The sequence below is a fragment of the Phocoena sinus genome, chromosome 20 (genome assembly GCF_008692025.1).
Source record: "Phocoena sinus isolate mPhoSin1 chromosome 20, mPhoSin1.pri, whole genome shotgun sequence".
Classification (NCBI taxonomy): Eukaryota; Metazoa; Chordata; class Mammalia; order Artiodactyla; family Phocoenidae; genus Phocoena; species Phocoena sinus.
Genome location: NC_045782.1, coordinates 1,651,571 through 1,667,354, shown reverse-complemented (window position 1 = coordinate 1,667,354; position 15,784 = coordinate 1,651,571). Strand labels below are relative to the sequence as shown.

The following is a 15,784-nucleotide window of genomic DNA, read 5'->3' as shown; positions in this document are numbered from 1 at the left end:
CAACAAGACTGAACACGTAACAGAGAAACAAAAAGACAACATGACCGGCGGTTAATGTTAGAAGACCTGCTTTCCTGGAAGACAAAAGCTATTGACAGCATAAAGAACACTTCAAGCCGGGAAAACCAAATTTACAGATTTAAAAACCATGATAGAGTTAACGGTTGGGAGAAAAGTTCATTTAAAATTATAACTCTTTTCTTAATCTTCAGTAGTAAGCAGTAAGAAAGATCGTGCAAACTCTCAGAATAACTAAGCACACATCACTGGTATCCTCTCCACACTTAGTTGAGAGCGAAACCACTGTCCTGGTGACCAGGGTCACTTCCCATGCTTCCTGTGTGGCATGTCGTTGTTTGTGGGCTGGGGTGATTCCGTTTCAGCCACGGTCAGTGAAAACTCTTATTAAAATTCCTGCTACCAGGACAGCAAAAGCTAAAACTACAGCCGCCCCGCGATACAAAATCAGCTGGGCCCCCGTCAAGACCTCCCCGATGGTGGCCACCCCACACGAGCTGTTCTCCACCAGCTGCGTGGTCTGGCTCTCAGGTCGGATGACGTCAGGTAGGATCACCCCATCGGCTACCTCTTTGTCTAGGATGGACAGATCTGTTTGCAGAGAACAGTGAGATATTTCCTTACGTGCTAGTCTGAGTAAAGGGCATTCCTGAAGGTGACGTGAGCCTACGTTGTAAATGGTTTTGTTACATGTGGGGTTATTAAGCACGTTCCAGAGGGGAACACAGAGTTGGCCTCCCAGTTAGAAAGGCAGAGACGAGCTGCCCTGTGCGAGGGAGCAGAAGCTCACGCACCGCGTTCCGGGCGTGAGAACCAGGAATCAGGACCCTGGAGAACGGGCCCCATAAACTTACCTGTCGTGGTGGGCACGGCCTCTGTCATCCCTCTCAGCCCGGCTTGAACCTGTGCCTAGACAAAGCATCACAGAGGTAAAGCAGCTGCCATCACGTGAGGCCAGTTCACTGCTGTTAACCTGTGGTTAAGCTCCCTTGGGAACTACGCCACAGGTGACAGCATCGTGCGCGGTCTTGCTTGGTCCTGAAAATGCCAGTGACGGTAGAACGCCACACTGGAAACCATGCTCTTACCCCAACATCAGCTCGCAAACACGGCATAAAAAGCCACTTGTTGCCATAGTTGCAAACTTAACATGTTTTTCGCACTGTGCCCTTTACTGCTCCTAAATCCCGATAAAAGGAACAAAGTCTAAAGGTAAATGGTACAATCACCTAAGGGGAAGTTTAGGGTCCAACTTAACGTCCTGTACACTTCATTCCCTCCAGCGATCACACTGAAGGGAGGAAGGACATGATACGTCACCGTCACCGTAAGGAAAGGCAGAAGGGCTGCGAATCCTCGAGGGTGGTCAAGACGCAGACTGTGGCCGATTGCACACCTCAGCCCCTCCTCGCGGCTTTGTCCAGGACACCTCCCCTCGCCGACCTCCCACCCATCTCCTCTCAAACCCGGACACAGTCAGCGGGGCTCACACTTCAACACAGAGACGCCCAGAGGGTCAGGACAGGTTCTGCCCCAAGAACTTCCCTGATCACAGGCACTTAGCAATTTGCATTTCTTAGGAAACCCTGGACCAAAAGATCCTTTTGAAGACGCCTACAACTAGACAACAGATCAGGAAACACTACTGCTTTTCTAAGACTACAACACCAAAACAGCAAAATAGTTTCTTAGCTAATTCTCTTTCTTTCTGGCTGAGCCCTGCTTGGTAGATACTAAATTAACTCCACATTAAGAGGAAAACGTGCTGACACAGGATTTCCTTTTGCCCCCAACTCTCACGTTGGATGCATTTCACTAAACAAAGTGCGTCGTGCTGCCAATGGATTTCTCACCATTTTCACCATGAAAGATTCCTTACCTGCCCTGGGATCCACAGGGCCCCATCTCTAAGAGGACCCGCCCTCTGTTACCTGCTCTGCCGCTCTGTTCCAGTTTATCCTCCAGGTGTACACCAAGTAGAAGAGGGTTTGAAAGAAGACACAGGCCGTCGATCCGGACCAGAGACCTGTGGGTGGGAAACAGGTATCCCGTTCAGATTTTCTGCAGTCCCCCTCCTGGCATCATTAACATTCTCCCGTAACTACTGTATCGATAGCGTAACCCGCAGCTTACGCTAAAATTTTAGATAATTATGGACCAGGATCAGACTCAGGCTTACCACTGACCAGGTTTGATTCCAACTCCAGTGGGAACCCGCTGGAAGGCTTTAGATGGGTGTGTGCATGTACCTGGGAGACCTGATGTTTCTAGAAGCCCACTCTGAGAACCCTCTCTCCAACTGCTGCGTACAAGAGATGACTGAGAAACATTATAAACAATGCCTGTCTCCTTGTGAGAGGAAGCTATTTAAATCACTTAAATATCACTGCGTAACAAAGTGGATATAAAATACCCATTCACATATGAATAACTGCACTACAAAGCCGGCTGTCTAGGCTTGAGTTGGAACCCAGCATAAACTGGGAATTAGTCTGCTAACCTGTTCACATGTCTGGGGCCCCACGTTGGCAAGGGCTCACTGAGGCTGGGCCTCCCGTGGACTCCCGGCCATTTCACTGGAATAACCTCTCGAGTTGAGAAGCAGATGGACGGACAGTTTACACCCTTTGATGGACTGATTCCATTCCTAGGAACCCATCCTAAGGAGAGACTCGGGAATGTCGTTAATTCATACACCCGGGATGCTCGTCACAATGTTAGTTAAAAGAGGAGCAACTTACAGCATCGCTAATTATTAGAGAATTGCTGATCAAAACTACAATGAGCTACCACCTCACACTGGTCAGAACGGCCATCATTAAAACGTCTACAAATAAATGCTGGTGAGGGTGCGGGAAAAGGGAACCCTCCTACGCTGTTGGTGGGAATGTAAGTTGGTGCAGCCACTATGGAAAACAGTAAGGAGAGTCCTCAGAAAACTAAAAACAGAGTTGCTACGTGATCCAGCAATCCCACTCCTGGGCATATACCCAGACAAAACTATAATTCAAAAAGACACACGCACCCCAATGTTCACAGCAGCACTATTCACGACAGCCAAGACATGGAAACAACCTAAATGTCCATCAGCAGAGGAACGGATAAAGACGTGGTACGTACACACAGTGGAATACTCCTCAGCCATAAGAAAGAATGAAGTAATGCCATTTGCAGCTACATGGATGGACCTAGAGATGATCATACTAAGTGAAGTCAGTCAGAAAGAGAAAGACAAATACAATATCACTTACAAGTGGAATCTAAAATATGACACAAATGAACTCATCCATGAAACAAACAGACTCATGGACACAGAGAACAGACTTGTGGTTGCCAAGGTGGGGGGGGCGGGCGGGGGAGGGATGGATTGGGAGTTTGGGGCTAGTAGATGTAAAGTACTACACATAGAATGGATAAACAGCAAGGTCCCACTGTATAGCACAGGGAACTATATTCAATATCCTAGAATAAACCATAATGGAAAAGAACATAAAAAAGAATGTATATATATGCATATAGCTGAGTCACTTTGCTCTACAGCAGAAATTAACACAACATTGTAAATCAGCAATACTTAAAAGATAAAGGAGAGCAATTTAAATGTCCACTATTAGGGAAGCATCAAATAAACGATACAAGGAAATACAAGGAAATACTAGAGAATTACTAAAAACCATGTCTTTAACATGGGATCGGGGGAAATTACATACTCAGTATAACCCCACTTCTGCGAATAACAGAAAAAATACTGGGAGAAAAATAATTTTACAAGGCTGGAATAAAATACATTGAAATACCTCAGGTTTTATATTTGAGGAGTGAACTAGAGGTAATTTTAATTTTCATCGTTATATTTTTATGTATTTTCACAATATTTCCATGCTGTTAATGTATAATTAACAGTTTAAAAGTGTTATTTAACAAAGCTGAGCACCTGCTAAGTAAGTCCAATAGCGAGAAGCACTTTTATGGACAAAAAGCGAGATATGACGTGTTCCTATTCTAAAGAGCTCAGTGTCTAGTAGAGGAGAGGTTTTTAGGTTTTTTGCTTTTTTAAAGGAAAGCTGAATTGTGAAACCCCAGCAGCTCATAAGGCAGAGGCTCTGGCTCTTTGGTTAAACGGTATTTCCCTGGTGTCGACGACGGTGCTTGGTAGGGATGAGACCGTAATAAATACTTGGCAGTTCTGTGTCCCAAACAGAGAAGGGCGAAATCCTGCTTGACACTGATCAAACACCCCACAGGCTCCCAGCCTGAACTGGCCATCAAGAGAGACATGACATTGCGGACAGTTACTCATTAAGCCATCACGTGACAACATTTCCAAAAAGTCAGGATAAGAAACTAAGCACCTCTGTTTGTGTGGACACAGAAGGCTCTCAGGACAGCTGCGGGATTAAAATTTCACAGAGCAATGGAGACAGATTCAAAATTGTTTACACGGTAAAAATGTACTGGTTGACACAGAACAAAAGGAGCTACTTGAATACATGCTACAGCATTGGGTCAGTCCTCGAATCAGACTACTTTCTGCAGAAAACACAGCTCATCGTTACTAAGGAAATCCACAGAAATTGCAGATGTGGATATAGATGCAGAACGCACATACAACAACTTACCCCAAAAGCACATGACAGATTGTTCTGCACAATTCTATACAGTTAGAATCTTGATAAAATGGATAGATTTCTGAAAATATGTATAATTTGCCAAAGTTGACCCCCCTCCAAAGAGATAAAGTCTAAGCAAACTGAGTTCAGAGAAGAAATTGTGAACGCTGTAACAAACTCCTCCAAAATGCCTGACATGACAGTTTCATAGAATTTAACCAAACCATTATAATAATAATATTCCTACACTACGTAAATTGTTCCAGGGAATACAAAAAGGGAACATTTTAAATTTTCCTTATGTAGTAAGTGTATATTAATACTGTCAATGTCATAACTTTACAAAGATTACACAAAGAAGTGAAACTACTGACCAGTCTTATAACTACCATTTCAAAATTCTTAAATACAATATTAGTGGAATCCAGCAGCTCACTAAAAGAGTAGCACATAATAATCAGGATTGTTCAACATGAAGAAATCAAATAATATCATTTATCACTGTAAGAAATCTAAAGAGAAAATTTATAGGATCATCTCAACAGGCACTAAAAACTTAATTTTTAATTAAAAGTATTAATGGGATTGTTTCTTTATACTAACAATTGTATTGCACTTCTGTATACTAACAACGAAGTACAGCAAGAGAAATTAAGGCAACAATCCCATTTACCATTGCACCAAAAAGAAGAAAATATCTAGGGATAAACCTACAGGTAAAAGACCTGTACTCGGAAAACTATAAGACACTGATGAAAGAAATTGAAGACAACACAAATAGATGGAAAGATATACTGTGTTCTTGGATTGGAATAATTAATATTGTTAAATGACCATCTTACCCAACACAATCTATAGGTTCAATGCAATCCCTGTCAAAATACCAATGGTATTTTTCCCAGAACTAGAACCAGTAACTTTAAAATATGCATGGAAAAACACAAAAGAATAGCCAAAACAATCTTGAGAAAGAAGAACAGAGCTGGAGGAATCACATTCCCTGACTTCAAACTATACTAGAAAGCTACAGTAATCCAAACAGTACCGTACTAGCACAAAAACAGACACATAGATCAATGGAAGAGAACACAGAGCCCAGAAGTAAACCCACACACTGTCAATTAATTTATGACAAAGAGGCAAGAATATACAACAGAGAAGAGACAGTCTCTTCAATAAATTGTGCTGGGAGAACTGGACAGCTACATGTAAAATGATGAAATTAGAACATTCTCTAACATCATATACAAAAATAAACTCAAAATGGATTAAAGACCTAAATGTAAAACCAGATATCATGAAACTCCTAGAGGAAAACGTAGGCAGAACACTGTTTGACATAAATCCTAGCAATTTTTTTTGATCCATCTCCTAAAACAAAGGAAATAAAAGCAAAAATAAACAAATGATGCCTGATAAAACGTAAAATCTTTTGCACAGCAAAGGAAAATCTTTTGCACATCAACAAAAAGTGAAGAAAACCTACTGAATGGGAGAAAGTGTTTGTAAATGATATATGATCAATACAGGGTTAGCATCCAATGTATATAAATAGCTCATACAACTCAACATCAAAAAAGAAAACCCAATTAAAAAAATGGGCAGAACTGAATAGAAATTATTCCAAAGAGGACATGCAGGTGGCCAATAGGCACAGGAAAATATTCTCAATATCACTAATCATCAGTGAAAAGAAATCAAAACCACAACGATATCATCTCACACCTGTCAGAATGGCCATCATCAAAAAGAAGACAAATAACAAGTGTTGGCAAGGATGTGGAGAAAAGGGAACCCTCGTGCACTGTTGGTGGGCATGTAAGTCGGTGCAGCCACTATGGAGAACAATATGGAGGTTCCTCAGAAAACTAAAAATAGAACTATCCTATGATCCAGCAATTCCACTCCTGGGTATATATTCAAAAAAACCAAAAACATTATTTCAATAAGGTACATGCACCCCAATGTTCACAGCAGCATTATTTACAATTGCCAAGATATGGAAGCACCTGTTTATCAACAGATGAATGGATAAAGAAGATTATGGTAGATAAGTATTCCACTGGAGATGAGCCATAAAAAATGAAATTTTTCCATCTGCAGGAACATGGATAGACTTGAAGGGCATTATGCTAAGTGAAATAAGTCAGAGAAAGACAAATACTGTATGATCTCACTTATATGTGGAATCTAAAAAAAATACAACGAACTAGTGAATATAACAAAAGAGAAGCAGACTCACAGATACAGAGAACAAACTAGTGTACCAGTGGGGAGAGAGAAGCAGGGAGGGGCAAGATAGAGGTAGACGATTAAGAGGTACAAACTATTATGTATAAAATAAGCCACAAGGATATATTGTACAACACAGGCAATATAGCAGATATTTTATAATAACTGTAAATGGAGGATAACCTTTAAAAACTGTGAGTCCCTGTATTGTACACCTGTAACATATAATATTATACGTCAGCTATACCTCAGGTAAAAAACTTTAAATTAAGAAATAAAAATTTAGGACTTCCCTGGTGGCACAATGGTTAAAGAATCCACCTGCCAATGCAGGGGACACGAGTTCAAGCCCTGGTCCAGGAAGATCCCACATGCCACGGAGCAACTACGACCCAGCAATCCCACTACTGAGCATATACCCTGAGAAGACCATAATTCAAAAAAGAGTCATGTACCAAAATGTTCATTGCAGCTCTATTTACAGTAGCCAGGACATGGAAGCAACCTAAGTGTCCATCGACAGATGAATGGATGAAGAAGATGTGGCACATATATACAATGGAATATTACTCAGCCATAGAAAGGAACGAAACTGAGTTATTTGTAGTGAGGTGGATGGACCTAGAGACTGTCATACAGAGTGAAGTAAGTCAGAAAGAGAAAAACAAATACTGTATGATAACGCATATATATGTAATCTAAAAAAAAGAAAATGGTCAGAAGAACCTAGAGTCAAGACGGGAATAAAAATGCAGACCTACTAGAGAATGGACTTGAGGATATGGGGAGGGGGAAGGGTAAGCTGGGACAAAGTGAGAGAATGGCATGGACATATATACACTACCAAACGTAAAATAGATAGCTAGTGGGAAGCAGCTGCATAGCACAGGGAGATCAGCTCAGTGCTTTGTGACCACCTAGAGGAGTGGGATAGAGAGGGTGGGAGGGAGGGAGACGCAAGAGGGAAGACATATGGGGACATATGTATATGTATGACTGATTCACTTTGTTATAAAGCAGAAACTGACACATCATTGTAAAGCAATTATACTCTAATAAAGATGTTAAAAAAAAAAGTACTAGAGGAGAATATAGAAAAAAACGTTAAAATCCTATTGTAGCAGTTCTTGCCGGAACAAGAAAAAGGCAAAAACACTAGAAAGGAAGGAGTAGAACTGTTTCTATTCACATGACATGCAATTACATTTGACAAAACTCTCAACCATTTTTGTTGGGAACTTTCAGTAAAGCAGACTCCATGGATACTTCCTGAACGTGATTTAAGAAGACATGCACACGTTTGTTGATGTATGTGTGTTTACATTGTGTGTATTTATGTATGTCAGCCCCCAATCCAGCATGCTATTTAGTAGAGAAACATCAGAAGCACAATCTCTGAGGTCCTGAACAAGACAAGCATTTCCACGAATACCATGACAATTTATTGTTCTACTAGAGGCTTTAGGCAGGAAAAAGAAATCAGTGGTGTAACATCTGATAAGGAGAATATAAAGCTATTTGTACACGATATGATTGTATACCTGGAAAACCCGTGAGAACCAACTGAATACTACTCAAATAAGAGGAATTCAGAATTTTAACAAGCTACAAAATTCACAGACAGTAATTAACAGCCCTCGGATATACCAACAACCACCACTTAGATTACAGGATGGAAGGGAAGGCCTTGTCTACAGTGGCCACAAAAGGATAGAATGGGGATAACCTTAACAAGAAATTAGCAAAAGCTTTACAAGGAAAATGATAAAAAACTATACTGAGCAGAGGCTGACATTTCCAAAATGTTCGTCCAGTATTTGAACATAAAAGCTGAGGGTGGGACTTCCCTGGTGGTCCAGGGATTAAGACTCCATGCTCCCAATGTAGGGGGCCCGGGTTCAATCCCTGGTCGGGGAACCAGATCCCACATGCCGCAACTAAACGGCCCGCATGCCGCCAAGAAGACACGGCGCAACCAAATAATTTTTTTTTTTTTTTAAAAGCTGAGGGTGTCAGAGGAGCACCCATTTTATAAGAACACAGATGGCCTCCAGGCCGTAGACCACCAGGCAGGTGGAATTCAGAGTTGGCTCCCGAGTCTTTTGGCAACAGTGCATTTATTCTCTGCAGACAGAGGTCTGCTGGTCCTATCTTGAGATGAAACCCAGGAGGGAAGAATTTCCCTGAGGAAAAAACAAGGTGTCTGGAAAACAGAATCTGCCTCAAATACGTCCCCTCACTGACCCCCAACAACAGGAAACCAGATGCTGAGTGGGACCCCCCCCCTTAATTAGCGTAACAAAGAGCACCTGAGTGGGTGCAGAGTTTGCTGGAGATGATGAACGCTCAGATAAATGCACAGCCATCACACACTCTCAACTCCTCTCCCCTGAAAGTGTGATAAACCCCACTTTCTACAAGAAGAGAGAGATTACAGAGTCGGAGCTGGTGAGACTTGGTAGCGTGACTGGGGCCAGGCTCTTGACCAGGGGACTGAACCAGGAAGGGGCCAGAAACCAGAGGCGATGGTGTGACCGACAAGGAACACCCGGGCAGCCAGGAGCTCAGGCTCCAAGTCAGGCCCCAAGATGACAGCTGAGAGCCCTGGGCCTTCCAGGGAGGAGAGTGGGGACAGGTCAGCAAGAGGAACCTCGGGCAAGGCCTACATCCCAAGAGTGCAATATGGAAAGGGTGCCAAAGGACAAAGAGGAATAAAACCCAAGAGCCTGGGGTGAGCTCACAACAAACGGGGATCCAGCCTGTTTATCTTTACATTCCCCAGATTCCAGCACCACCCAGGGTCAACACATACAGGTGCTCAGTGAATCTTCAGGATGAATGCGGAAATCATAACCCTCAGACATGCATCACAGTAAAAGAAAGGCTCTGGGGGCATCTGGGTTCAAATCCTGTCTCGTCACCTACTGTCTGTGGGACACATTACTTCACCTGTTCAGACTTTAGTTTCTCCAAGTGTAAAACGGAGCTAACAGGAGATCGCATCTGATGTCATAAATTTGAGCAGCATAATTTACATAAACAGCGTATTTCTGCAAAAGCCCTTCATGAAAATGATCTTACATCCTGTAAACTATAGCTTTACATTATTTTTTAATTAAAAATAAAACTGCTCTGTAATGACATATATGGGAGTAGTGGACATATGTATATGTATAACTGATTCACTTTGCTGTGCACCTGAAACCAACACGACATTGTAAATCAACTATACTCCAATAAAAACTAATTTAAAAAAATAAATAATAAAAGTACTGCAGGAGAATATAGAAAAATGTTAAAACCCTATTGTAGAATAAGGCAAGAAAAAGAACTAAAAAGGCATTACAATTGGAAAAGGAGTAAAACTATTTATATATGATGTGACCCTGTATACAGAAAATTCTAAAGAATTCATAACACACAAAAATGCTAGTGCTAATCAATGAATTCTTATAAGATCAACACACAAAAATCAGCCGTGTTTCAATACACCAGCAAAGAACAATCTGAAAAAGAAATTAAGAAAATAATTCCATTTACAGTAGCATCCAAGAGAATCAAATATCTAGGAATAAATTTGACCAAGGAGGTCAAAGACTTGTACAATGAAAACTACAAAACACTGATGCAAGAAATTAAAGACCCAAATAAATGGAAAGACGTTCTGTACTCATGGATTGGAAGACTTGATATTTTTAAGATGGCAGTATTCTCTCCAAAGCAGTCTAACTGGTTTAGTGCAGTCCCGCTAAAAAATTTTTACAAAAATGGAAAAGCTAACCCTCATAGTCATACAGAACTGGAAGGGGCCCTAGATGGGCAAAACAAAAAAACTGGAAAAGAACAAACTTGGAATACTTCACTTTCTAATTTCAAAACTTACTGCACAGGAATCTAAAATACACAAAGGAACAAAATGAACATATCAAGAAACAGAAACAGACTCATGGTTCCCGGCATGCAGGGCAGGGATGGACTGGGAGTCCAGGATTAGCAGATGCAAACTATTATATATAGGATGGATAAAAAAGGCCCTACTGTAGAGCACAGGGAACTGTGTTCAGTATCCTGGGATAAACCATAATGGAAAAGAATATGAAAAAATGTCTATATGTGTATAACTGAGTCACTGCTGTACAGCAGAAATGAACACAACATTGTAAATCAACTGTACTTCAATAAAAATTTTTAAAAACTTGTATAAAATAGATAACTAATAAGAACCTACTGTATAAAAAAAATAAATAAAATTAAATTTAAAAAACAAAAACCGGGCCTTCCTGGTGGCGCAGTGGTTGAGAGTCCGCCTGCCGATGCAGGGGACGCGGGTTCGTGCCCCCGTCCGGGAAGATCCCACATGCCGCGGAGCGGCTGGGCCCGTGAGCCATGGCCGCTGAGCCTGCGCGTCTGGAGCCTGTGCTCCGCAACGGGAGAGGCCACAACAGTGAGAGGCCCGCGTACCGCCAAAAAAAAAAAAAAATAAAATAAAATAAAATAAAATAAAATAAAATAAAATAAAAAAATAAAAAACAAAAACTTACCGCACAGCTACAGTAATCCAAACGGTGCGGTACTGGCATGAGCTGGACATAGAGACCAATGAAGCAGAACAGAGTCCAGAAATAAACCCACACGTCTCTGGTCCACTGATTTTCAACAAGGGTGTCAAGACCATTCAACAGAGGAAGAATCGTTTTTCAGCAAACTGTGGTCACCTCGTCTAGGTGATTCCAGTCACGTCTCAGGACTAAGCTAATGCATTACGACCTCAGGGAGCTGTTCCAAGCCATCATAGGAGATCACAGCTTTCACAGTACTTAACCCAAATAGAAAAATTGTGTAATTACTTAATCTTGCTCTCATCCTGAGGGCAGGGTCATGTTTATTTTTTTCAAGTCAACATTTCCAGTGTTTTTGTATACCGAATACACAAATTGTTTTCATATACCAAAGGGAGAAAATCATTTTTCCTATTCCACAGGGTCACTTTCCAGACAACTGGTTTGTATCTCAAGCAGTTTATCCCAACAGGACAAGTGAGATGTAACGTAAGTCACCGAGGAATCAGACACATACCTATTATCCCGTGATTAGCAGCAAACATCAGAGATGCTCCAAGGGGAAAACCAAAAACATAATAACCAATGGCATTCAGGAAAGCACCCATCTTTTGTTCTCCTGCACCTCTCAGGACTCCACCAGAGGTGCCCTAAAGAGAGGAAAACCAAAACCAGTGTTGCGGTCATTTAGGTGTCATCATCACATCAGGTCAGAACACAAGCTGGTATTTCACAGCTCTGAATACAGTCACATACCCTATATCAAGACAGGGACCGCACCTTACGTAAGAGATAAAGGAGAACATTTGCCTTCTAAAGTTATGTTAAGGGACTTCCCTGGTGGCACAGTGGATACGACTCTGCGCTCCCAATGCAGGGGGCCTGGGTTCGATCCCTGGTCATGGAACTAGATCCCACATGCATGCTGCAACTAAGAGTTCTTATGCCACAACTAAGGAGCCTGTGAGCTGCAACTAAGACCCCACACAACCAAATAAATAATTTTTTAAAAAGTTAACGTTAAGAATAACTACAGCAGCTTTCATTCAGAAACCTACCAAGTAACAGCATTTAAATCTCTATTTAAAAATAGTTCATGGGCTTCCCTGGTGGTGCAGTGGTTGAGAGTCCGCCGATGCAGGGGACGCGGGTTTGTGCCCCGGTCCAGGAAGATCCCACATGCCGCGGAGCGGCTGGGCCCGTGAGCCACGGCCGCTGAGCCTGCACGTCCACAGCCTGTGCTCCACAGCAGGAGAGGCCACAACAGTGAGAGGCCTGCGTACCGCAAAAAAAAAAAAAAAATATAGACACACAAAATCGTGCTGCATATAGTACACAGAGGTAAAATCACTGCAAATACTCACCGCAAGTGCATCAAACAGATGAAAGGGAGCAAAGATGGGCATCACTTGGCTCACAAGGGACACGATATCTCTGTTGGAGAAAGGAGAAAAAGCATCAGTGACCCAAAACTCACAGTTAAGTGTGGCACGAATCACCTGCTGGCTGTACCAACCAGTCAACTCAGTCCACACACTACTTTCCTGTGTGATAAAACGAGGACACGACAAAACCTCACTAACTTCAACGTCACCAGTTAGAATTTAGGTCGAAAGGGACGTGGGCTAGGCTGCCCCAACAGAGCATAATTCTTAAAGTTCTGTCGATGAGTATAAAAATGTGAGGGTTGGTTACAGATGAATTGGTTTGCAGGGCAGAAATAGACACAGATGTAGAGAACAAACGTATGGACACCAAGGGGGGAAAGTGGTGGTGGGGGGTTGCTGTGATAAATTGGGAGACTGGGATTGACATATATACACTAATATGTATAAAATAGATAACTAATAAGAACCTGCTGTAAATTCAAAAAAAAAGTTAGGGTTGGGAAGAAAAAGCAGGTTTCAGCCTGTGAAGGGTAATCTTCCCCTGTGGCTGGGAGTCTTCCTCAGAAATGCAGCTGGAGGCCAGTGTTCAAGGCAGAGAAAACATCTGCCTCCTCAGGGATGCCCTGAGCTCTGGTGGCTGTGCCGGAAGGTCTGTCTGGCGAGGGCCTCACGTGAGGCTCAGGGGCCTTGCAAGGGGCTTGGGGGCCCTGGAGAATGACTCAGCAGAGTGGCGGTGACCGTAGGCCTACACCACGGAGCCAGTGTGGATGCAAAACACAACAGACGGCGGTGCTCCCCCCAGAGCTCTGGCCTCCCTCCCCTCAGCCTGTGGGGAAGACGGTTAGCCAGCAGGTGCCACCAACTCGGGCAGAGCCCGCAGGCAACCCTCTCACCAGAGCAGCGACCTCCTCCGCGGAGCAGACCCGGGACTGCAGCGTCGGCTAACCCTGCACTGTCTCTACTAGTCAAAGTGACAACGTGGTCCTTCCTTCACAAGTATAAACATTAGACCAACATGCACCAAACACTGAAGAAAATCAACAGCGCAAAAAAAAGACCAAAATGACCAGGCAGAAGAGCTGACGCAAAAGGAAACAGAAAGAACGCAAAGAGAGAAGCTTAAAAATTATAATTCCTGTTCTTAGAAATATTCATAACAGTAGGCATTTAAGTAAAAAGCAGTTGGGAAAAGTAACTGGAAATGAAAAATATGAACACTAAAATACCACATTCCACTTAAAGACTGGACAAGGAAAGGGACATGGCTAGAGACTAAATTTTAATGGTAAATCTGAGGAAATATCCCAAAACACAGGAAACCACAGAGAAGACACATGTCAAATTAATCCATAAATACTATCATTTATCTCAATTTCCTAGAGCTAAAGAAAAATCCACTGCTTGAGACTGAAAGCCTACAAAGTGCCAGGCAGAATAAAAGATTCACCTGCACCTCAGCACGGCCAAGGACAAAAAGAGTATCTGAAAGGGGCTTCCCTGGTGGTGCAGTGGTTGGGAGTCCACCTGCCAGTGCAGGGGACACGGGTTCCAGCCCTGGTCCAGGAAGCCCGCACATGCCACGGAGCAACTAAGCCCGTGTGCCACAACTACTGAGCCCACGTGCCACAACTACTGAAGCCCGCGTGCCTAGAGCCCATGCTCCACAACAAGAGAAGCCACCACAATGCAAAGCCCATGCACCACAACGAAGAGTAGCCCCCACTTGCCACAGCTAGAAGAAGCCCGCGTGCAGCAACAAAGACCCAACGCAGCCAAAAATAAATAAATTTATAGAAGAAAAAAAGAATATCTGAAAGATTTCCAGAAAAATTAAGTTTCTGGGACTGACGGAGAGAGGCAGGCCCGTCGTCTTAACCCCTCCGGGCTGAAGTGCCTTCCCAGGCAGTGCCTGCTGAGTAATTGAAGGAGACATAAACTTTTAAGAAACTCTTCTTTGGGAATTCCCGGGGGGTCCAGTAGTTAGGACTTGGTGCTTTTCACTGCTGTGGCCCAGGTTCAATAGCTGGTTGGGGAACTAAGATCTGCAAGCTGTGTGGCCAAAAAAAAAAGAAGAAGAAGAAGAAAGGAAAAAAAAAACCTCTGTTGGGCCATTGGCTGACTGCGGAGATAGCAGGCACCACACATGGCAAGGAACACAGTCTCTGTAAAAACTGGTTTAGAAAAGTCACCAGACGAATGGGAGAACTGCAGACCAGCAATGACAGAAAGCAAGAACAGCACTGCCTGGGGAGGGAGGAGAGCCTGGTTTCCAGAGTTATCACAGTTCAATATTAAAAACGTCCAGTTCTTAACAAAAATTGACAAAGCATACAGAGAAACAGGGAAGCAGGGAAAAGGAGATTGTCACACTGGCAAATATTGTCAGAGCTGACACTTTCAGAACTATGGAAATTAACCAAAGGCTTGCAGTCACTTCGGGAGCCCATATTCAAGAGAAGTGGCTGAATCTTGGTAATGATAGCTCTGTGGTGTCATCCCCTGCTCCCAGCTCAGCAGTAACCTTAAAGTAACAGCCCACACATACTTCCAAGGCTGGAGGAGGAAGAGTGAGTCCAACTCTTTTTAAGTTTCATTCCCAGATTATAGTTACTAATTCACAAAAGGCCACCTGTCTGGTGGCTCCTTAGAAGACCCCCACAAAAGGCTGTCTTTATTTCATCAGGTTCCAACTGCCCAGTGCTAAAGCTGATCTTTAGGAGATTGTCAAAAATATTTACAGGCGGGACTCCCCCGGTGGCGCAGCAGTTAAGAATCCGCCTGCCAATGCAGGGGACACAGGTTCGAGCCCTGGTCTGGGAAGATCCCACATGCCGCGGCACAGCCAAGCCCGTGTGCCACAACTACTGAGCCTGCGCTCTAGAGCCCGCGAGCCACAACTACGAAGCCTGCGTGCCTAGAGCCCATGCTCCGCAACAAGAGAAGCCACCGCAATGAGAAGCCCACACACCACAACAAA

The 15,784-nt window shown here is 43.1% G+C and overlaps 1 protein-coding gene and 1 long non-coding RNA gene across 4 annotated transcripts in view; one reads left to right on the top strand and one right to left on the bottom strand.

Annotated features, from left to right (window-relative positions):
* LOC116745041 (multidrug and toxin extrusion protein 2-like) overlaps positions 1 to 15,784 on the bottom strand; it is a 50,497-nt gene that overhangs the window by 905 nt on the left and 33,808 nt on the right. The window contains exons 12-15 of the mRNA XM_032615338.1: positions 12,784 to 12,853; positions 11,937 to 12,069; positions 1,950 to 2,044; positions 873 to 927 (exon numbers count right to left, since the gene is read on the bottom strand). Coding sequence (XP_032471229.1) covers positions 873 to 927; positions 1,950 to 2,044; positions 11,937 to 12,069; positions 12,784 to 12,853 — 353 coding nt within the window. The remainder of the gene's footprint in view (positions 1 to 872; positions 928 to 1,949; positions 2,045 to 11,936; positions 12,070 to 12,783; positions 12,854 to 15,784) is intronic.
* The window catches only part of LOC116745043, an 85,707-nt gene that overhangs the window by 44,168 nt on the left and 25,755 nt on the right, over positions 1 to 15,784 (top strand). The gene's annotated exons all lie outside the window — the stretch shown is intronic.